General features: G+C 33.5%; 1 protein-coding gene across 1 annotated transcript in view; it reads left to right on the top strand.

Moving 5' to 3' along the window:
* Nucleotides 1-3,412: 3,412 nt before the first annotated feature.
* Nucleotides 3,413-24,795, top strand: part of LOC110099674 (6-phosphofructo-2-kinase/fructose-2,6-bisphosphatase-like) — a 57,440-nt gene continuing 36,057 nt past the window's right edge. The window contains exons 1-3 of the mRNA XM_028692279.1: nucleotides 3,413-3,501; nucleotides 5,925-6,023; nucleotides 6,124-6,153. Of these exons, the coding sequence (XP_028548112.1) occupies nucleotides 3,460-3,501; nucleotides 5,925-6,023; nucleotides 6,124-6,153 (171 nt within the window). The 5' untranslated portion in view covers nucleotides 3,413-3,459. The remainder of the gene's footprint in view (nucleotides 3,502-5,924; nucleotides 6,024-6,123; nucleotides 6,154-24,795) is intronic.

The following is a 24,795-nucleotide window of genomic DNA, read 5'->3' as shown; positions in this document are numbered from 1 at the left end:
TCTAAAAGCTTTAGAAGATCTCCAATCTTAACCGAACAATTATAGGCCTCATCTCATTTTTTCCAACCTCAAAGCTATAGAAGATTTTCCTCTCTTTAGTTTTAAAGCTAAAGAGAATTTCCCTTCCCTTCAACCTTAAAGTTGTAGGAAATTTCTCCCCTACCTTTAGCTTCAGAGCTTTAGGTACTTCATCACCTTCATCCATTTGATCCATAGTTAAGTGGATGCCCCCTCTACCTAGACTCAAAATCTAAGTAACATTTCATTTAACAAAATAAGTGATTTCTTTTATGATATTTAAAATATAATATTTAGATATCCTTTAGGAGCCTCTATCTGTTGAAGTTCACCTTATCCTTTTAGGTGAATTTCTCAAAGTCCTAAGTCAAACCCGTAGGCATGTTTACCTTATGCTATTAGGTAAATATTTCCCTTTTATCCAAACACTAAGAGAAACTCAAAATCCTAAAAAAATACTGAGTTTTTTTGATACAACGATCAATCATTCCACCCTAAAAGGTTAAATGCCTATATTATTGGATCTTAAGATTTCATAAGTAGCAGGTTTGCTTCAAAGCAAGCAGTGGTTATTTTATGAGTTTTTCATAACTCTTCTAAATATGAAACAAATAAAAATCAAATAAAAGTTTTACGTCTCACACAATTAAAAGTGAAATCTCATTTGGATTAAAATTAAACATTTATGTCTCTCAACAAAATAAAACACCACTTGTTGTGCAATATATAACATAGCCGACACAGTTAGGTGCGTAGCCCCTAGGCATGCTAATATTATAATTTTCTTTTTCTGTGCATGTGGTTGATGATGTGGTGTGATGTCTATTGGATTGTCTACGTTGTAGGCACTTGCCCTTAAGTAGATAGGATATAAATATATCTATCCTTTTCTGCAGGTGGCTTTGTCCAAGAGGGGATAAAAATAAATCATGATTATTTAACACTGTTTACTTGTAGGTGTTGCTTAAAACCCCACTAGAAGGTATGATCAATAGGATAGAAACAGGGCTTGACAATTTAAGTGCTAGGCAATTCTGAGATGCCTTTTTTGTTATATAAAATGATTCCTAGTCCATTTTTATTTTGTCTGTTTTGTTTTTAAAATATATTTGATAGACTTAGGAAGTATGTTTAAGCCTATGAGATATAGTTACAGAAGAGATGAACCAGAAGAATGAATTCTCTTGGGTGATGCCTTAGATACATCTAAAAGCTAAAGCTTAAAGACCCCATTGGCTGAGTCTATAAAAATTTGACTGGGTTGTATAATGACAGACAACTCAGCTGTTAACTATTATTGTAATAATTGGACTCTACATTTTATTTTCTTGTTGGTTGATTTTTATAAATCTATACATGTTTTGATGGTTTATTGAGTACGCATTAGAAATACATGCTTTTTCCTAAGTTTATTCACTTGCTTTTGCTTGAGAGTTTTGAACTTTGTTATACAACATACTTTCAGGATAAAACTAATTTTTCTACCAATTTACATGTAAATAATTTAAAATCAATCATAACTAATTTCTAAATAAAAGCAAATTGCATGGCTTACTCTAATGAGCCAAATTTTAAAAAATAAAATGATTATGCATGGCTAGTGTGTCACATGTAGAAAACCCACTTAAGGATCAGCTAAAAAATTATTTAACTGCACTTTATGGTTTTAAAAGCGATTAGGTGGGTTTATCTTATTGCCTTTTCCTGCCAGGATTGTAAATTCTGAGGTCAGTATAACTTATGCTTATTGTGAGGTGTAAGTTGTAAGTTCCTTACACTCCATTAGACTTAGGTTCGAGGTACTATCCCTCAATAGTCTTCACCTTAGTTCTAGGATACAAGGTTGTTGTTTACTCCAGTCACTTCATAGGACCTTACATTTCAGGCATTTCCTTCAACATATGTTGTTGGATTATAAACTCAAACATTCTAAATCAAATTGGTCAACTTGAACAAAAATTCTAATTTTAAAATATAAAGCCCAACATAGAATAGTTTGAGTACCTTTGAGTTTTCTCAGAATCAAGTACTCATATATTCTCATTCATTTGGTTTCCATGCTTAAAATATGATTTAAAGTTGATCATACCTTCCTTGAAATTCCCAAAACCAAATCTTTGAAAGAGAATTTCTCAAATTAAAAAAAAAAGCCAATGCTTTAAAGATTATTAAGAAACCACTAGTTTAATCCAAAGTGTTCTCAAGTAACAAATGCTTGAGATATAATTAACCATAGGGGTTTGCCTCTATGGGGCATCCGTACCCCAAAATACAATAAATCATATTCAACAAAATATTGAATAAGAGAAAATTCCTGTGAAAATTAAAACTGTGAGTTTTGTTATTGAGTCCACAGCGAAATAATATTTTTATCTTTCTGAATATTATATTATTTTTTATGTCGTGCTCAATTATAAAATATTCAATCCATTGAGGATGACAAAATTTCTCCAACAAGAAGTAGACCTTTAAAGACTCAGTTAGAAAGTGTTAGAAATGATCTTTTTTGTTAGATTTAAATGAGAATTTGATTTTTCATATGATGTTGTTTTTGTTGCTGATCCAATTTCCTGTTTTGTCACGTAGCTGATTTGGATGATTTTGCTTTATTTCATTATTCCTGTAGCTTAATGCAGCTGTTCCACGTATTTTGTTCGCAATGCAAGGGGCTGCTTTCAATCTTCCTTTTTAGGGATTGGATTCTTTTTTTCCCTTTCATATGCGATCTATTTACTGTATATAAAAGTTGATTACCTATTTGGTGTGCGTCAGCTTCCCTTCTTCCTTATAATTCCTGAATCTCATGCTATTGTAGGCTTCAACTTCGCTATTGTGGCATGTTAGACATCAACACATTTTATTGGATTATAAAATTGTACAATCAAATTGTGAAGCATAGACTACAAACATGATAGACCAACCTACGAGCATAAAAGTCTAGCAAATAAGAATGAATGAAAAATATTCCATATTGACACTACAACACGCAAAGGACTACAATATATATTTGCTCAACAATATATCAACAATATTCCATATTGACATTAGTAAACCCTAAATATCTTTCATTAACGGGCCTGAGATTTAATACCTTTTAAAAAGCCTTTTATGATACCTCATCATCCTCTTGATTTTTTATTTACTCTATTAGAGCGTCTTCTTGAAGCATACTATGTCACTTATCAATTATGTTAATTCCACTATTAATTAGTGTGTAATAGGAATCAGCTTTCTGTATGAGTACATGCTATTCTTCTTTCCAACGTGTATATAATTCTACATTTGGTTTTCTTTACTCTTATATCCGTTTCATGTTTTTGAATTATTTCCTTTTAGCTCATTTGTGGTCTGCTGTTGATTATGCTATCACATTTATTTTATTGTTTATAGGCAATTCCAGCAGCAGCTGGAGCTGTTGCTGCAGCAGCTGTGGCTGATCAGATGCATGAACCAAAAGAAGATCGACGCCTGGCAATAGTTTTGGTAGTATGAGGCAAACAATCGTTGCATCTTCTCTTACTTGTGATGGCTGTTTTTCCTGCTACAAGAGCTAGCATTCCACACCACAATTACTACGATACTTTATTTTCTTTAATTAACACAAAACAATTTACGTAAAATATTATCTTGTGTATAATACACATCATCATCATCACCACCTTCTCTCATTAATTTTTTTTTGTTGAATGGATAGTAGGCTACTCATTTAATGCATCCATGATTAGTAATAACTTACCCTCTAGTTCTCAATGCCAGACATTTTTTTTCCTTGCATATTCTTATAAGAAAAATTGATTATTTAAATTGCAAAAATTATGAAGTTATTGAGAGTGAAAGTTTATGTATCAAACATTTCTTATTATTTTTGGATTTTAAGATGAAGGGGTGAGAAACGAAAAATAAAATAAAATATTATCATAGCATTAGATGGGGGTATTTAAAGAATGCTTATAAAAATATTTTGAAGCAAGATTCAAAATCTTAAGATTTGGGTTGTTCATATGAAAATTAATGTTATGTAAGAAAAAATAGATAGCGATATAACATATAAGGAATATTGTAAAGTATGTGTTTGGAGAATTAAAAGAAAAAAACTCATAATAGTAAAAAATAGTTGATGTTGGAATCAAAATGTATAAGAAAAAGATAAAATAGAAACTCGAAAAATTAGAAAAGATATAGAGGAGCCTGTAGGGATTCTAAGAAAGTTATTTGTGATCTAGAGAATTTAATCTTTAGTAATTTATATAATAAATTAAATACTAAGGATGGTGAAATATGTATATATAAGTTAGCCTAGTAAAGAGATTGGAAAATTAAGATTTAGTCATGTAAAGTGCATTAAGGATGAAAATAAAAAGTGCTTTATTTAGAAGAGGATATTCAACATATATTGATGAGATATTTCAATAAACTTTTTATGAAGTGTGAGAATATGATTGACTTTAGTGACCTTAGCACCCTAAATCAAATATAAAGATTTTTGTTGTTATCTTCGTATTAGTAAAATCAAAGTTGGAGATACTTTAAAAAAATTAAGTGTGAAAAATAGTAGGACCTGATGACATTCCAATAGAATTATAGAAATGCTTAGGAGATCAATGAATTTCTTGGTTACTAAACTTTTGATATTATTTTGAAGTAAAAAAAATGCTTGATGAGCGGAGAAGTGTGCTGATTCCTATTTTTAAGAAGAAATATGATGCACAATAATATGCGAATTATAGAGGAATTAAATTAATGTGTTATACATTAAAATTATGGGAGAGAGTAATTAAGCATAGGTAATGACGTGATACTAATATTTCTAAAAATCAGCTAGATGCCATATAGGCCTATTATGAAAGTTGTACATTTGTTGAGAGGTTTGTTGGAGAAGTATAGACAGAGTAAGGAGGATCTTTGTGTTAATGAATCGATAGATTGCCAATTTTTTTACTTCAACTTTAATCCTAAATTGAGTTATCAATATTGTAGTATATATATTCACATAAACTAAATCTTTTGAACTGAACAAATATGCTAGATATTTATATATTGATTTCAGTGTATTAAAAGTGCATATTAAAGCATGTTTAGGAGTGAAGCAAAGAGATGCATTGCCATGTGCATTGCTTGACTATGAAGCTCACATGCCATGTTTTACCATGACCCATCATAGCACTGTGTAATTGGTTCTAGCATAAAATGAAATTTTCGTTCACATTTCATGATTGAATTTAACATATGTTGCAATAACTAGGTGAAAAAATTCGCTTATCCTCACCATTACTTGATGCCATTGAGTGTTGCTCATTGGTTATATGTTTTATCCTATTGGAGCTATTCTTGATGGTCTTTTTTTTAAAAGTAGTCTTGTCCACTAGTGTTCTTATGCGGTGTATTGGTTCTTGTTGTTGTTACTAGTAGCTTCTCGTTCACAAGCTTCTTCCCAAGAATACATCTCAATGCCTCATCTTCGCACTCTCTCACTTTATTTGGTTGGCATGCAAAAAGTTTTCCTTTTTATATTTATTCTTGTTTTAATTCCAAAGCTCTTATTAATGTCTGGTTAATAGTTCTTCATCTTCGGGGTAGTGATTACAAGAAACTGCACTTCTACTTACCATAATTTTCCTGTATATTTAGTTCTATAAAGTAGACATAAAGACATGCATGCCTGCAACTATTTTGTGGATCTATTTGAGTCAGCTGTAGCAATTAGGGCTAGGATATCCTTTGCTCTTCCTAACTTCTTCATTATATTTCTTCTCTTTCATTCTTTTAAAAGAAGGGGACTTCTGCTAAGCTGTTTTTGAAATACAATTTGTGATGTCTGTTTTATTTTGAGGTTTTTGTTTAATCATGCAATTCATCTATAGGGTTTCACTTTTTCAAGTAAACTATTTACCTGTCTTTTATTGAAGGTGGGTTTACCAGCTCGAGGCAAGACTTTTACAGCGGCCAAACTTACAAGATACTTGCGGTGGCTCGGCAATGAAACAAAAATTTTTAATGTTGGCAAGGTGAAAATTATGTCTCTATACAAGTTCCTATATTTTACAGCTGGTAATTGGTCCATTTCTTTGTTCTTTCTGATACTCTGATAAATTTTTTGCTGGACAGTATCGCCGTCTTAGGCATGGATCAAATCAGGTATGATAAAGAACATTTTATTTATAAATTCTGCTTTCTCAATCATTTCTAATTCGTCTAAAGGCAGACTAATATAAAACCATTTTCAGCTATGTTCTCTTTGATTTTCTATAAATCCCCTCTTTGCTTATTTCCTTCTGGAAGTTTGCCTTATTTGGTTTCTTTTTGTAGTGTAGTTTGAGTAAATAGATGAAGATGTTACTTGATGTTTACAATTGTTATTCTGGACGCCTCTCTTACGCTCTCTCCACTACCCCTGCTCCCCCCCATCTATTAAGCATGATGCTAGAAAATGAGAGCGTAGAAAATATTGTTGTAATCGCATGGCTATCTTTTATTTTATTTCTGGTAGATTATGATTGAGAAATCATCAGGTTTAGGTTACTACGACTCTTTTTGTCGCATTTTGAATATCCTAAATTTGTACCTATTCAAGTTTTTAATTAAGAGCAAATCATCCCAAGGGAAGAGGGCATTGGCCCCCTTAATGTTTTCTAAGTAGTTTTGTCCTTTGAGCATGATTAGATGTAACATCTATTGCCTGTTTTTTACTTGAACTTGTTCTTTCGGAGATGGATTTAGAGATTAATTAGTTTCGTCTGCTGTGTACTGCCTGCCATCCAATTTATGCTCATCAAGATTGATATGATCATCTTTATATATTTGGATTTACTAGATATTATCTATTTTTATTAAAATAGTTTATTCTTTTCAACACGTTATTATATTATTTGTTCGTAGGTGTTGTTTAGATTTTTAGTTAGCCGGCTATTTCTATAAATAATCTTTTTGCTTTGTAAAACTTGGTTATGATGGCCGGATGAAACTTTCCTTCACAATACATTTGGCTTCATATTTTTCTTCTGTGCTTTGAGGAATCAGTACAGATTGCTATGAGTTTAGAGGCTTTAAGAATTCAACATCAATTACTTGATGATTCATGATATCGGTATTTCTTTTTTTTTCTTTCCTTCCTTTCAATTTCCTATTGAAACAATTATGTGGCAGCCTACTCTGTTCCAAGGGTAAATCAAGATAATCTTTGGATTGTAGATGAAAAGTTCATGATGATGTAGAGGTTTTTTTTCCCCATACATACCGTCTTTTGTGCCCTAAAATGTAGTGTCAAGTGTAATATGTCCAAACTTGCTTTCTATAGAATTAAATCTTCAACAAGTGCAGATAACTTTTTTTCTATTAATTGAGCCACCCTAACCTAATTGTCTAAACTCTCGTTTTAGTATTCATATTCCCCATGCATTCCATCGATGGTGCGGCCCGTAGCCGTAGCTTTTGATGTGCTTGGAGCTTATGTGCCAAGGGTAATTTCTTCCAAATAGATGAGTTTGGTTGGATCCTATGTGAATCATCCCACTGTTGCAATCCGAAAGCTCGAGTTTGTGTTTTGAAATTGAACTTTCAATTGATATCAAAGCAGATTTTCTATATTTATGGTTTAAAACCCTAGAGAAAAGATCTAATGGCATATTTTGGAAATATGAATGCTATTGAGGGTTATTCAATTACCCATCCACCGCTGTTTGATAATATATCCCATTTGATTTTTGAAAAATTCGTATGTTTATATTTTTTGCAATCGATTGATTTTAGAATGTGGCATGTAATTCAAGTTGATTATTCTATTCCTTTTCACATTGTGAATGTTATCAAAGTAGAAATCCTAGTTATTGAAATGAGTATAAAAGATAAGAATTTGGTTTAACTCAATGCAAAATATTTGAATTATTTTTTTTTTGCCTTGAAATCTGATGACTATATGCATGTATCAACATGTTCTCCCTCCTTTTTTCATTTTCTCAATCGCATACAAGAACCAAGGCCTGTACCCGTTTTCCTTGGCATCACGAGCCGAACTCGCCAACCATGTGACGTCGTTCCATCTCCCGCCTGCACGCGCGATTTTCTCCCAAGCCACCCGCATCCGATCCTTGTCAATCCCAAGCAGGTAGCACCCGACTAAGCTGATCCCAAACATCTCGCTTGATCTTCAGTCGGGAATCCGTGGACCAATCCAATCGCCTGACTTGATTCCGCTCCTTTCTCCCTCTCACGCCCGACCCCTCTTATTTCACGCGATAACAAGGGCCGAGCCCCTCCACTTGATTTCTACTCTGTTGGACTCGACCCAATCTCCCAACTCGCCATCTTTGTTTAAGTTATTAAATAAAATTTATGTATATTGAAATAAAATGTATGATAAACAGGTATCGCCAATTTGAAGACCTGCATTATTGTATGTTTGATCTGGGCAGAAATGTTTGATTTGGCTTATGTTAAGAAGGATAGAGGTAGACCTGGGTATAAAATATTAGAAATGACATTTATTTATTAGATTTAAATGAGAATTTGACTCTTAACAAGACAATGGAGAAAAAAGGATTTATGTAGCTAACCCCACGTAGTGGGATAAAGGCTTGATGTTGTTGTTGTTGTTGGACAATCACACATTTTTGCTTTAGTCAGAGGAATCACATTTTATAAATTTCCTTCTCTAAACTTGAATCACTTACACTTCATTTGTCATTAGAAAAAGAAACTTCTAAAACAAAATTTATTCTCTTTCTATCCCAATTTCCTTCCTTTGCCTTCAATTAAAATATCGGTCTCTGCTTAAACTAAAATCACATAAAAATTTGCACAAAAATGAAATTTTGACGAACTTGCTTCCCTTCTCCTCCTTCCTTTCGGTCACGACTTTCTCTTGGTTGTCACATTCATTTGCTTGTTTAATTCCACTGGAGTGAGCAAATCAGAGTTATTTCCCATAAGGAGTCGCTGCTTTTCACTCCCACATGCATTTCCTAACTTATCTACATAATCTGATCCCGCCAGCCACACCCGCGCTTGTGTTCAGCCCCCTGGTGCTCGCCCTCTCGATTCTGCCTTGCCTACATTAATTAGTGGTCGGTTCAATTGAATCATCCATGCTCGATTCTTACATAAAGTAACCGACATGATTGGTGATGTAGAATCCATGAGCATATGGATGGATGAGGTGGCATGCAAGGAGTTGATCACGCCATAATTCACATAGGGTAATTGCTATGAGTGTTGATAATATATTTTGATAACGTGCACAATTTGAAAATTTTATGATTAATTGTTAATCCATTAGATGCATAAAAAGTTTCATAATGGATGTATCCGAATACATGAAAAAAATAATTGCCATGTCAAAATATATGGTTTCAAATGACTTGGAATTAAATACATTAGTTGATGATATCACATGTAGCTGACAATTTTAGTTGGTGAAATACTTGAGTATAACTATATTTTTAATATATAGCTTATGCATGCGGTATATTTATCATTGCATTTTTCATATGCTTGATAAATGATTAAAACATCTTGAAATTAATGAAACTAGACACCTATAAAATTCTTCTGTTATAGATCACAATTACCCTTATGATCATTAGTTTGAAGATTGTATAAAGTAGTGGGTGCCAAAAAAAAAAAAAAATCGAGGAGAAAATTCCAACATATATATACGGACACATTGATATATATTTTGTTACAGATTAAAGGATTGTTAACCTGACATTTAAATAGGCACCTAACGGTATATGCACCTGATGTAATAAAAAAAAAAGCTTAGTATCTTGTCTTGAACTACAAACAAATTCAAGCTTTTATCAACAATGGACCTTCGACTTTCTTTGTTCATTTTGTTGGATCTTTATATCCATAAATAATAGCGAAAATGAAAAACAGGATATTTAAAAAATTAAATTGAGACATTCTCCATATTAATTTTCTTAATAAATAATAATTTTAAAATATGAAATGAAGAAAACTTACCGAAATGTTGATTGAGATTGTAGATCTTTGTCAAAATGTTGATTGAGACTGTAAGTCTTCTTCTTTTAATAACCCCACCAAATATATTTTAGTGAGTAGGCACAATAAATCAATTATTGATGAACACTTTTTCTTTTGAATCTAATTTATGTTCTAAATACAATTTAATCCTTCAAAATAAAAAGACTATGAGATTAACAATTTTCTCATATATATTCTTCCATCTCTCATGAAAGAATCATGTATCATCTCTTATTTCATATAAACTTAATTCTTATTTATAAAAAAAAGCTCACATCTTTTCGATTTTGAATACATCTTTTCATAACCACCTCTTTGTAATTCATTAAGTTTTTTTAATCAATATTAAAATGATACTTATCATGACACATCATGATATATCATCAACCTTATATTTAATGACACATCATCATCTTTATCTTTTAATATTACAAGATATTTATGATGAGTCATTATCATCTCCATAAAATTTGATAAATTAAAAAGGTGATCAGAAAACATAAAGACGTTATTAATGTAATCATAATTTAATATTTATATTATGTTACATCCTTAACGATAGTGTTCAATATATAATATAGCTTAGGTGATGAAGAAGGAATCTATGAACTTATAATTCAAGCTCTAATAAATTTGACTATTAATTTAACTCTTAAATTAATAAATCAAAATTATTAATTTTAATATTATTCTACTATAAATATAAAATTGCACTCTTGAATTTATATTATAATTTACTCAATATAAAAATTGAATTGTCCATTGATTTAATCATTACATATAAAATAATCCTCTATAAAAAATTAATAATTACAGCTAGGTATTTATGTCACCTCACTAATTATATCTTGATCCTTAAATTCTAATTAATTCTCTAATAAACAATAAACTTTGTGACCTTGTCACAAAATTTGAGCGCTCAATTGTTCAGGTTATTAATTAATTATTCAAGAGAACTATTTTTCTAACTTTTAAAATTGAAAGGAATGTATGTCATATCTGTATATTAACATTCTCAGCTATTTGTTTCATTATGTTTATGAAATACAAGGATTGAGTTTATTTTTTCCAAATTATTTCCGAGTAAATAAAAATAAAAAATAAATATCACAAATAGGAGTTTATTAATAACTCAGGATTAAGATTGTTTTATATATGATCATCTTTATGATTAATTTTAAATTCTCTATAGTTAAAACAGAATTTATTAGAGAATTTAAAAATTTATCTGGTCCAATTCTATATAATCATATTACATAAAGTACCTGCATCCTTAATATCTTCATATCGAATAGTCTGGATAAGATTATTTCATTCTTAATGTTGATGGACTGTATTAATAATATTTAATTATAGATTCCAATTATAATTAATAATTAATTGTAAAACCTGAAAGTAACAATCTTCAGCGTCGCATGCATTTCGATGCATCATGACGAGATTATGTAAAATTTTGAAGTCGTCAGAATTCGACGCAATAAATTTTATAAAATAGTATGCAAAATTCTGAACGAATCGATATTAAGAGCCCATATTTGATTATGCATATTTTGGGAGTTAAAATTCGTGGAAGTCTCAATATAACAACTTTGCTCTTAATGCTATTTAAGTAGAAATAATTTTAAGTAAGGGCTTTTAAGACATTAGGCAAATAGAATGAGATTCTCACTCTAAATAGGGGACCAAAATGTTTTGGTCCCCCATTTCCCTCTTAGGGCTCGAACTGAGTAGAAGCCATGGGAAGGAGGCGACGGGAATTATAAGGAAGGTTAAAGTTCGTTGTTTGCAAGAGGTTTCTCTTCTTTTCATGAAGTTTTCTTTAAGGGGGGAAATCTAGGGTTTTGTAGAAATTCAAGTTTTCTTTAAGATAAAATTAGGGAAGGTTAGGGGGATGTTTCTAAATCCAAAAATGAGTTGATTCCAAGAAAAATATGGATTTTAAAATTTAGGGTTTTCTTCGTTTTTCATTTACTTTCAAAATGGCTTTGTAGGAAAGTTTCTAATTGATGTTATGGAACTTATTTATGAAGCTAGTTAATTTTTATGAAGAAAAATTTCATGTTCCAAAGTTCTGGTTTTCCAAAACTATGAAAACTTTAGGAGTGTTGGTTCCTATTGAGCTTAGGGAGGTTTTAATGCAATGATTTTAGATTTAGCACAAAATATTATTTTTCTAAATTTTTAATTAGGTAAATCCGATAAATTTTTGTATGTTAAATTGAGTTTAAGTGAAAGAGAAGGTTGTATGCTTGAGGTGAGCAAAAGATTTGAATGAGACTTTTCAAAAGCTAGAGTTATGATAAAGTCCTAATTTTAGTGAAAATAAAAATGAAATTATCAAGAATTGGGAGAGGGGTTATTTAGAAAGTCAAAGCATGGTGTATGGAATAGTTACATATTTATAATTTATGGCCTTTTAGAAGTTTAAGAGGAAACAAATTAATGTTTACACCTTATGTATATCTCTTGTAGATTTCGATCGCGTAAAGGGAAATGTTCGTAAGGACATTTGATGAATCTCTTTGTGGTGAGGTAGGTGAAATGAAATTTTCTTAAATTTATAAAGCTCTTTACACGCAAACATGTAGAAATGACATTTCTCTTTATGTTCTTTGTAATATCATTATGGCCAGTATGTTTTTATATAGAAGCTCATGATCACTTGATGTAAAATCAAAGTTTTTATGTATTATTAGAACCCAATGGTAAATCTTATGTTTCTTTCTTTACAAGTATTATATACGCATTCTCTTTATATACAATATACATTTGAGCATATCCCTTTTCTCATGTATGTAACAAACATGTATTTTCATATGAGAACATACACATGAATGATTTACATAAGTCTCTTTTATGAATAAGGACATGTTGACGCGGAAATATCAATGTTAAAGGAGCTCTTTTGAGCAATGGTAATGGGGCTCTTTTGAGCTAAATGGTAAAGGGGTTCTTTTGAACCAAATGGTAAAGGAATGACCAATTAATATGTACCTGATCAATACAAATGATACTTTCCGAAATGAGTATTAAATATTATGATATTATGGATATTACATCTTTATGTTATATGCATATGAAGCTTTATTGAGGCATGAATGCTTAAAGAGGAAGAATTAAAAGATTATGCAAAGAAAGAGAACTTAAAGGTTGATGTAAAGACATGATTCATTTTAGGCAAATATTATGACATGTGGATTATTCATTTATTGAGGAGTAGAAGCATGTTGTAGTTCTTTCCTTATCTCTAAATTTATTTGAATGCCATTTTTATCTACTAAGTTGTGACTCACCCTACTTATGGGACACTTTTCAGGAGAACCTAATAAAAAATAATAGCGGATAAACCAACCTTTACATACTGTCGTAGGGAGATGACGGACGACAAGTTCTTTTTTTATATTTTGAGATAAAAGGACTAGAGATGAATTGTAAGGAAAGATTTTTGGACATCTTTTATGTTTTGGAAATTTTATGTTTGAATTACTATGTTGATATGTTGATGGATTAATAAAAAGAAAGAAAAATTTCTCTTGGTTTTTACTTAGTGGCTCTTCTTTATGATTTGGAGATGTTTTATATATTGTAATGTAAAGGTTTTTAATTTCTACTGACCGTCTTTCATTCCCGCCTCGTCTATGCGAGCTTACCGAGCCAGGTCGTGATATTATGAACTTGTTTTGATTATTATTCATAACTAAATCCTCTTGTATATACTTATATACTTATATATTGAATTATGGTTACATAAATAATCATGAAACAAAAATATTATATCAAATGATAATATCGAAACATGCTAAACTTGTCTTTAAATATTTATTTTCATAGAAAATGTATTACAATAATATTTCTTTAGGGCACATTCTCTAACACATTTGATAAAGTTGCTGGGATTTTTTTCCTCATCATTTTGAACTCATCATATCTCATGCATTGACGGCTTTTCACTCTCTAGGAATTCCTCCCTTCTCGTTGTAAATAGCCCCACCTTGTCATCAAGTGCCCGTTTTTACTATAATGTTTCCTATCTAGCTTATCGTATCCGATTTCTTGGCTGGTTAATTTACTCGTTAGAGCTCTGTTTTGGTTGGTGACACTCACTGACTTACTCTGAATGCAAATTAGAAAATAGATTTACCAGTAAGGTAGAATAGGGATGGAATGTGCATAAAAAAAAATGCAGGCAACTATTTGGTCTTTTATGTGTATCATGCGAGATATTTTTGCACCTTTGCGAGTCCTTATCAGCATATAATATGAAAGATTATTGACTCGTGTATCTGTGGGTATATTCAGAGGGATATTGCATACCAAAATTAGTCATAATTGTCACGACCCGACCCGGTTAAATAGCAAGTGCGAGGAGGGAACGGAGATCGGACAATAGGAAATAAAAACTTTCGCATTTCAATATACAAAACATCTTCAATTCATAAGAAAGAGCCATTAAAACTTATTAAGATAATTTTTTTTTTCTTTCTTTGCATTCATTCATCAATACATCAACTGTTTGTCACGATCCGGTCCGGTTAGCTCGTAAGTGCGAGGCGGGAACGGAGATCGGACAGTAGAAAATAAAAACTTTCGCATTTAAATATACAAATCATCTTCAACTCATAAGAAAGAGTCACTAAAACAAACAAAGATAAATTTTTTCTTTCTTTCCATTCATTCATCAACACATCAACATAATAGTTCAAATATAAAGTTTCCAAAATATGAAAGATGTCCAAAAATATTTTCTTACATATCATCTATAATCCTTCTATCTCAAAACATCAAAAACAAAAAGACAAAATCTGTCGCCCGTCATTTCCCTACGACGGTACGTAAGGGGAGGTCTATCTGCCATTATCCTTTACCAAGTTCTCCTGAAATGTGTCCCATAAGCAGGGTGAGTCACAACTCAGTAGATGTAAATGACATTCTAATAAATTTAGGTATAAGGGAAGAAACTATAACATGCTTTTATATATCAATAAATGAATAATCAACTGTTATAACATTTGTCTAAGGTGAAACATATCTTTATTTCAACATTTAAGTTCTCATTCTTTGCATAATCTTTCAATTCTTTCTCTTTAAACATTTATGCTTAAAATAAAAGCCTCATATGCATATAACATAAAGATGCAATATTCATAATATTTTAATATATATAACACCTGTCTCGGAAGTATCATTTGTACTAATCAGGTACATAAAAATTGCTCATTCCTTTACCATTTAGTTCAAAAGAACATCATTTATCATTTGGCTCAAAAGAGCTCAATTACCCTTGCTCAAAAGAGCTCATTTATTATTGATACTTCTGTGTCAACATGCACATGCACATGCACATAATTCTTACATATTCATAAAAGAGGCTTATGTAAACTATTCAAGTGTATGTTTTCATATGGAAATACATACTTGCTATGCTCATATGTATATTTGCATGTAAAGAGAATGCATGTGTAGTACATGTAAAGGATGAAGCATGAGATTCATCATTGACTTTTAATATTGCATAAAAAAGGACATTGCTTTTACATCAAGTGATCATGAGCTTTTATAAAGAAATATGCTAGTCATAATGATATCATAAAGAGCATAAAAATGAATGTCATTTCTATGTATTTGCATGTAAAACGGTTTCTTAATTTAAAAGAATTCAATTTCACCTACCTCACCATGAAGTGATCCGTCAAAAGTCCTTACGACCCTTTCCTCTTACGCAATCAAAATCTACAAGAGACAAACATAGGTGTAATCTATAGATTTTCTGTTGGAGAATTTTTGTTATCCTCAAATGGATTGCATACTTTATGATTGAGCACGGTATAAGAATGATGATATATTACCCCGAAGGGCAAAAATACCATTATCTTATGGACTCAATAATAAAATTTACAATTTAAAACAGAGATTCTCCCATTTAATGTTTGGTTGAATGGAGTTTTTTTATTTTTGGGGTACAGACGTCCCATAAGGGCAAGCCCCTTTGGTTAATTATATTCTAAGCTTTGGCTTGGGAAGACTTTTGATTAAACTGGTGATTTTCTTTCTTTTGGAAGTTATTCAAATCAAGGTTTAAAATTGCGTAACTGCGCCTCAAGGCGGTTTTCATCCGTGAGGCGAGGCGTAAGCCTCGAGGCGGTCTGAGGCGTAAGCCTCACGGACACAGAATCTAACTGTAAGTCTGATAATGACAAATCTGTATTTCCAAGAAGGATCCCTCCGCAATGACGAAGACCCCTTTTCCTTGCCTCTTACCATGATCCCTAATGAAAGAATCGAAAATCACACAAAAAATTTTAAAAAATCTAAAACCCAAAAATTTCTTTCACTTCAAAAATCTAACCAAAAAGTAAAAAAAAAATACCTAAAATCCTTTGTGGACTTCTCCTACAAGGAGGCCGGACACTTCAACTTCGCCGGAGAGAGGCAGCGCCGGCGGGAGAGGCGGCGAGAAGGTTGGCCGACCAGACAGGCTCCTCAGTTTTTCGCGATCTGGAGCTTACGGGCGGAACAATTCGGGAATCAAGTGGGCCGATCGGGTGTGGGGGAAAAGGAGGAGTCATTTTAAGTAGGTGGGGCCTTTTGGCTGAGGCGTACGCCTCCCTCAAAATTGCGTAATTGCGCAACAGAGGCGCGCCTCAGCCAATGTGAGGCGTACGCCTCAACAATGCCAGCAATTGCGCACGCCTCGAGGCATTTTTTGCAAGAATTGCGTAGAGGCGCGCCTCTTATTGCGCAATTTTAAACAGAGATTCAAATATTGGCTAAAGTTTGATTGTTTTAAATCTAAGAAAGTCTTGCTTAAAGGATTTTTGGCCTTTAAGAATTTCAAGAAAGATGTGATCAACTAGGAATTAGATTTTGGAATGAGAGCCAAAAGAGGTGAAGTAGGAGAACTTGATTTTGAGGGAAACTCAGAGGTGCTCAAACTATCATATGTTGGGCTTTATATTTTTGAATCTAGTTTTGATTTAAGTTGATATTTTAATTAGAAACTTGGGACTTACATTCCAACAACACATGTTGGAGGGATTGCCCGAAGGGTGAGGACTTATAGGGTGATTTGGAATCAACCAATGCCTTGGATCCTAAAACTAAGGTGAGGACTACCGATAGATAGTGCGTCGAACCTAAATCTAACCAGTGCAAAGGGGCTTACAAACTACACCTTATAAGAGGCATATCCTGTCCGACCTCTGGATTTACTGTCCCGCCTGGAAGGGACTACAAGCTAGACCCACTTAGTCGATTTTAAAACCATGCCATCCGGTCTTAATGCAGATGTAGAGTGGAGGGTTCTTTTATTTAGAAGGTAGGACTTATAACTTGACTTTGAGGTCAAGATGCCTAATTATGATGGGTATGCATAATGCTGACTCACAAAAGAAAGCTTTTTGTTATCTAGTTCTTAAGTGAAGGCTTTCTATATGCGACACACTTTGGCTATGCATGATTGTTTTAAGTTTTAAAAAACTTGACTATTTGAAAGAGAGTTATGCAAATTTTCTTTTATTAGGAAATCATGGAGCTTAATTTTATTTTTTAGATTGTTTACATGTTAAGAGGTAGAAAATTTATTTTATCCTAAGAGCCTAATGCATCAAAGTCCAGGCCACACCCAATCAAAGCAATAGAAGAAATCTAAAAAAAAAGACATATTTTTCTAATGCGCACCTAGTAAACACATCAACACATGCTTGTATATAAATCAAAATAGAAGCGTAAATAGTGTCTCAATTATTTCAAACATGTTTGACAGCTGAGTTGCCTGTCATTATACAGCCCAATTAAATTTACAGACTATTTGTGGGAGTTTTCAAGCTTTAACTCTTAAGTGGACCTTCAAGCTTCACCTCTGAGGAAGTACACCCTCCTTCAATCCACATTTTCTTCTAGTCCAAACCCCACAAGTTTTACATCATAGATCTAATCAAATAAATAATATAAAATAGAAAAGTCTCAAGTCTGCAAAATAGAGTTAGTTAGCAGTTTATATAATCATCATATCATATTCAAAATTGGCCTAGCACTTAGAGTGCTAAGCATCTGCTTTTACCCTATTGTCCATGCCTTTTGGGGGATTTTAAACAGCGCCTACAAGAAAACAACATTAGCATAATCATAACATTTATCCCCTTCTTGGACATGGCCACCTGCACAGAAAAATATGTATATTTTTCTATACTAATCATTTAAGGGCAAGCGCCCACAACGCAGACAATCCAAAAGACAATCATTCAACAACATCAATCATATGCGCACATAAAGAAAAATCCTAATCCTAGTATGCCTAAGGGGTTGTGCACCAAAGTGTGTGAGGCTTATATGGTATGTCACACTAAGGGTCCTCTTAGAATTTGGATATAAGAAAGAAGTGTCTAATATGTAGCTTTTGAGCTCAATGTTAGAGAAATTTCCCCCAGCTTTTGGAGCTAGAAAGGGAATGCATATTTCTTTTAGCTTTGAGGCTAAAGAAGGAAGAAGAAAAAGAGTCCAACACATAGCTTTTGGGCCAAGTGTTGGAAGGGTTCTCCTTAGCTTTTGGAGCTAAGAAGAGAAAGTAGGGATCTGATATTTAGCTTTTAGGCTAAATGTTATAAAACTCCCTTTAGCTTTTGGAGCTAAAGAGAGGAAATCTTCTTCAACTTTGAAGTTGGAGGAGAAAAGATGAATCACCTATCAATTTTGGCTCAATAGATGAAGGAGATTTGTAACTTCGGGGTTATAAATCAATAAGGGTTATCGTTGAACTTTTATGTTTAATGATGGGTATTTTGTTTGTTACATTTGGATTAAACAAACATAAGAGAATGATGTGTAGTTTTGGCCTACACATCAAGGATTCTTTGGACTTTTTGGTGTCCAAAGAGAGGAACTCATTCACCTAGTTTGTATTAGGAGAATGAAAGAAAATTAGGATTTGATTCATTTGCTTAATATGGGATTATTTGTTGAATTTGATTCAACAAATAAGTGATTTTGGATTGAACTATTGTTGATTTTGATACAATAAATAGGTGATTTTCATGTGTCTAATTCACTCAACATGAGCTAAATGAATGAGATTTTCATACAGCTTTTGAGTTGTAGAAAGGAAGGAACTTCTCTACAAATTTGGTTTGTAGAGAAGAAAGGGAGAAATGCAACTTGAAGGTTGCAAAGTGGAAGTTTTTTTTGAACATTTGGTGTTCAAAGAAGGGGACATTCACCCATCCAATTTGAGTCAATGAGATGAGAGAAATTCCTAAAACTTTTGAGTTGTAGAAACGAGGGAAGGAACATTCAACTTGTGGGTTGCAAATTCATAAATGTTCCTTGAACTTTTGATGTTCAAAGAGGAATGTACATTCTCATAATTTGGAATCTTAGGAGAATGGGAGTTTCCTACAATTTTTCGATTGTAGGAAGGGGAGGATGAGATGATTTCCTACAACTTTAGGGTTGTAAGAAAGGAGAAGTGAAGTGCAACTTGTAGGTTGCAAGTTAGAGGAATCCCTTTGAACATTTGGTGTTCAAAAGGGAATGATACACAATCACTTAATTTAGGCCAAGTGAGTGGGAAGGTTTTCTACACTTTTCGTTTGATATAAGAAGGAAAGTATGTGCAACTTGGAGGTTACACATTCATGAGAGTTCATTAGGCTTTTAGGTGCCCAAAGAAAAGGGTTCACTCACCTAACATGGGTTATGAGAATGAGGAGGACATGAGAATAACATTCCTATATAATATAGGGTATGAGTTATTTTTATTTTTTACCCAACAGAAAGATTTTGTTGGATGCAAACTCTCCCATAACTTTGAGGTTAAGGCATGAAGATGTAACTTGAAAGCTACAAAACTTCTAGAATGTTTCTTTGAATATTTGGTATTCAAAGAAAAGGGTTGCATCCTCTCAATCCGGATTTGGGAGGATGAAAGAAGGTTCACAGGTTCTCTTGTAATCTTGGCTCAGAAGAAGTTATGATTAGAATGTAACTTAAAAGTTGCCAATTGAAGGTGCACTTTGGACATTTGATGTCCAAAGAGAAGTTGTCATCCACTTAATTTAGGCTAAGTGAATGGAGGAAGGGGACTTAGATTTAAATCCCAAACCTAAAGGATTCATTGGTTTTGTATTCCAATGAATGAGTGATTTGATAAACTCCTTACAACTTTAAAGTTAAAGGAGGAAGATGTAATTTTGGAGTTACAAGATTTCATGAATGCTCTTTGAATACTTGGTATTCAAAGAGATGATCACTCACCTAGTTGAAGTCAAGCGAATGGAGATAAATACTCATTTGTTGATTTTGTGTTATCAATAAATGAAGAAACAACTTAGGATTTGGTCCTAAAGTCTTGAAAATTCATGTGGTTAAATGATTTAGAGCTTTGGGGGTGTTACCAAAATATCACATATGAAGGTGCACAAATTTGTTAATTTTGTCTTTTCAACAAATAAAGAAGAGAAGAACTTGGGATTTGTTTCCAAGTTCTATGTCTCTTGGCATATGCCTAGGATTTTAGGTAAATCCAAACCAACATACATAGAGGGATATATGATTGTTCATTGATTTTGCCTCATTAAACAAGAGGTGGATGACTTAGGATTTGTTTCTAAGGTTTGACCACCATGTAATAATATTTGGTTGGAGCCTTTGGAAAAGAATTTTAGGGTTTGTTCCTAAAGTCTTGATGGTTGAAGGCAATGGGACATTTTGGGGCCTTGAGGAAGCTCCAAAATGTCCAAAATGAAGGGCGATTGACAAATTCTTATTGATCTTATATCGATAAACAAAATGCCACAAATCTAGGATTTTGGTCCTAAGTCAAAATGATTCATGCAATGAAGTGTTTGGAGGCTTGAGGTGCTCCAAACCATTATGCATGGGGAAGGGAAGACTTTATTAGAGAATTCCCAATTCATGAAACGATCTCTAAATCAATTTTGACATGATTTGAGAGGTCGGATATGATGGATTTACTCCTACGACCCTTTTTTGAAAAGACAACACATGGTGTCATCTAAGGAACCTAAAGACATAGGATGGAATCGTCATTGGAATCTCTATGGATAAATTTTAGGAATTAGTTTACTAGAGTCTAAGGAAAACCTTGGGGTGAAGGCTTTCGATTTGTCTTTTCGAAAGCTTCATCATGTGCCTAAGTTATGTGTTGATGCCCTTGACTTGTCAACTTACAAATTACACTAAACATGCATAACAAACTCCAACATGTCATGGGGTGTAATCTATAAGCTCCTTGAAGCCATATAATACTCTATCTTTGCTTTGCAAGCACCCATGAGTTTTGTGGACATATTTATGATTTTGCAAATTGTAGGCGTACAAGGACCATAGCCATTAACATAAAGCGAGTATTCATATAGGCAATAACTCATTTAAGCTCAATTTATCATTAAGAAATGAAAGCATATAAAAAAAAGGAATTTTTGCTTTGCCTCCCTAAATTTAGAGAAGTTCAAAGATGTCTTCCAATCAACCTATTAGTTGTAGGATTCATAACATGAATCAAAAGTGCTCATGGACGATCCCACAACTTCATAAGAATGATTGAAACACATATTTGAACATCTAAAGAATTTAGAGAGAATTGTGCATGTCATAGCGGTACAATCCTATTATATGTAAATGCTAGTTTTGTTGTAACATACAAGTTTTAGGGATCTAGTAATGCATGTCACACTTAGATAAGAGATCCTATGCTTCTACACTTCATTCAACATCGAATGAGCCACTAAACTTAGGGTTTGATTGTAGGTAAGAGCACTAGACATAACATGAATGATATTTCATGCACTTCAACACCCCTTCACGCGTTAGCATGCCTCTTTGGCTTTCACAAGAGAGCAAATAAGTGAAAACACTAATTTTTCACTGTTTTACGGGGAGGACATCGAATAAAGGGATTTTGGGAACCAAAAAATCAAAATTTCTAGGGACCTAAGGCTTTGGATCGTCAATCACATGCTATTGGCTAGGGATCCTTAAGGTTTTGCCTAAGTTTAGTGTTATACCTCTCCCAGTTTGTCCTAGCGCTCCTATTAAAGCTTCAAGCACTGTCCAAGCTCTGATTCAAGCTCCAGATCGCTGTCCAAGCTCCAATCCAAGCTCCAAATTTGCTCCAAGACTTTCCCAAGGAGGAAGATTATTGTTCAAGGTGTTCCGGACGTCGCCTTTGCTGTCCAAGGTATTTCAAAGCCCCCAAATTGCTGTTTGGGAAGTTTTGGAGGCTTCCTTTGCTGCTTGGAAGCTTCCAACAGCATCCAAGTTGTCACGAATCCGCCGGAGTTGAAGGAAGAGGGAGTAGAAGTCTCCGCAGCAAGTGAAGCCTTCCTTATGTTGGCCGAGACAGAGCCGAAGTAGTTGGGTCACACAGGTTCGGCGGAAGGAGCCGGAGCTCTTGGCAGGTCTGGCCGAGGCTCTGGATGGGCTCGGTCGGGACTTGCGCACACCAAAAGGGGCCGGACAGGGCTTCAGCGCGCAAGGAGGAAGATCGGACAGGGCTTCCGCACGCGGGAGAAGATCCCGCTCGTGAGGTAGCCGTAGAACATAGGAGGAGTTTCGTTCCCTCTCGCTCTCTGGCTCTCTAAATCGGGACGGACAGCACGGGAAAAGGGCGAAAGAACTGGAGGAATCGTGCTGCTCTCGGTTTCACACTCTCTTTCTCTCTGTTCCGCTCGAGACTGAACAAGGGAGCCAGATGAAGATCCTCTCTCCGTCTCCCGCTCCTTCTACATGCAAAAATCGCACTCGAGTGGATTTCCTGCCCGATTTCCTGCTATAGCCGCAGAAATCAGGCGATTTGACGAAAAACAGAGCGGGATTTTAGAGGAAATCTAAGCTGTTTGATTCAAATCTTGATTTGGGATTTGAATTGAACTAAGACTTAATGAATTGGACTAAAATTGGGTTCGAATTGGACTCGACCCCGAACCGATTTGGATCGGTTTGGGTCCGATCAATTTAATTTTGTGAAATTAAACTCTAATCGGCGCTGAATTGCATCGAATTGGGCTCGACGACGCGTGATGGGGTTTGATTTAATTTGATTTGATTTTAATTAAATTAAATTATATTAAATTAAGGTTTAATTTGGGCCAATTTTGCCTCGACGATGATCGATTGGATCGATCGATCATGATCGAGCCGATACGAAAATGTTTGTCAACAGTTCATAATATCTTAATATATATACAACACCCGTCTCGGAAGTATCATTTGTACTGATCAGGTACACATTAATTGACCATTCCTTTACCATTTGGTTCAAAAGAACATCCTTTACCATTTGGCTCAAAAAAGCCTAATTACCATTGCTCAAAAGAGCTCATTTACCATTGATACTTCCACGTCAACATGCATATGCACCTAATTCTTACATATTCATAAAAGAGGCTCATGTAAACTATTCAAGTGTATGTTTTCATATGAAAATACATATTTGCTATGCTCAAATGTATATTTGCATGTAAAGAGAATGCATGTGTAGTACATGTAAAGGATGAAGCATGAGATTCATCATTGAGTTTTAATATTGCATAAAAAGGGCTTTGCTTTTACATCAAGTGATCATGAGCTTTTATAAAGAAACATGCTAGTCATAATGATATCATAAAAAGCATAAAAATGAATGTCATTTTTATATATTTGCATGTAAAAAACTTTCTAAATTTTAAAGAATTCAATTTCACCTACCTCACTACGAAGTGATCCGTCAAAAGTCCTTATGACCCTTTCCTCTTACGCAATCAAAATCTACAAGAGACAAACATAAGGTGTAAACATAAATTTTCTCCCTCTCAAACCTTTAAAAAGCTCTAGGTTATAAACATGTAACTATTTCATACACCAAGCTTTGATTTTCTATATAACCCCTCACCCAATTTACGATAATTCCGTTGTTATTTCCACTAGGATTAGAATTTCATCATAACTCTAGGTTTTGGAAATCCTCAAATAAATCTTTGCTCACCTCAAACATACAAACCTCATCTATCCCTTAAACTCAAGTTAACATACAACAACTTATTGGATTTATCTAATTTATGATAAAGCTAAATCTAATTTATGCTAAAACTAAAATCCTTGCTTTAAAACATTCCTAAGCTCAAAAGGAAACAACACACTTAAGGGTGCCTTTTTCATGTTTTTGGAAAATCCTAACTATTGGAGCATGAAAAATGTCTCCTAAAAAGAATCTAGCTTCACAAAAAAGCTTCCTAACATCATTTAGAAACTTTCCTATAAAGACATTTTGAAGGAAAATCAAAATCAGATAAAACCCTAAATTTTAAAATCCACATTTTTCATGAGATCAACCATAGCTGTCAATGGCGCAAAATAGCGCGCGCCATGGCGCACGGCGCGGCGCGGCGCACCTATGGCGCAATGTTCATGGCGAGGCGCATGTGTTTAAAATAGCGCGCGTTATTTGCGCCACAAGTGAGCCATGGCGCATTGCGCACAGCACAAAATAGCGCGCCAAATTATTTTTAAATTTTCGTATACTTATGAATATTTTTTATATTTAAAAATATATTTATATTTTAAGATAAACGACTATTCATTGTCCTAATTTCACGAAAGATTTTCTGTTTGCTGCATCCGTGATGTAGTCACACAAGAAGAAACAGACGCAATAGATAGAACTTAAAACAAACTTTGTTAAAATAAAAACAGACAACTAAAACTTGACAAACACAACAAGAAATACTAGGAGATTTTAAAGAAATAAAAAAAAATGCTATCCTCAGACAACCGTCAGAGCGGGTTCCTCACATGCATCGAATA

Source organism: Dendrobium catenatum, unplaced genomic scaffold (genome assembly GCF_001605985.2).
Source record: "Dendrobium catenatum unplaced genomic scaffold, ASM160598v2 original_scaffold_159283, whole genome shotgun sequence".
Taxonomy (NCBI): Eukaryota; Viridiplantae; Streptophyta; class Magnoliopsida; order Asparagales; family Orchidaceae; genus Dendrobium; species Dendrobium catenatum.
This window is presented reverse-complemented; position numbering and strand designations above follow the sequence as displayed.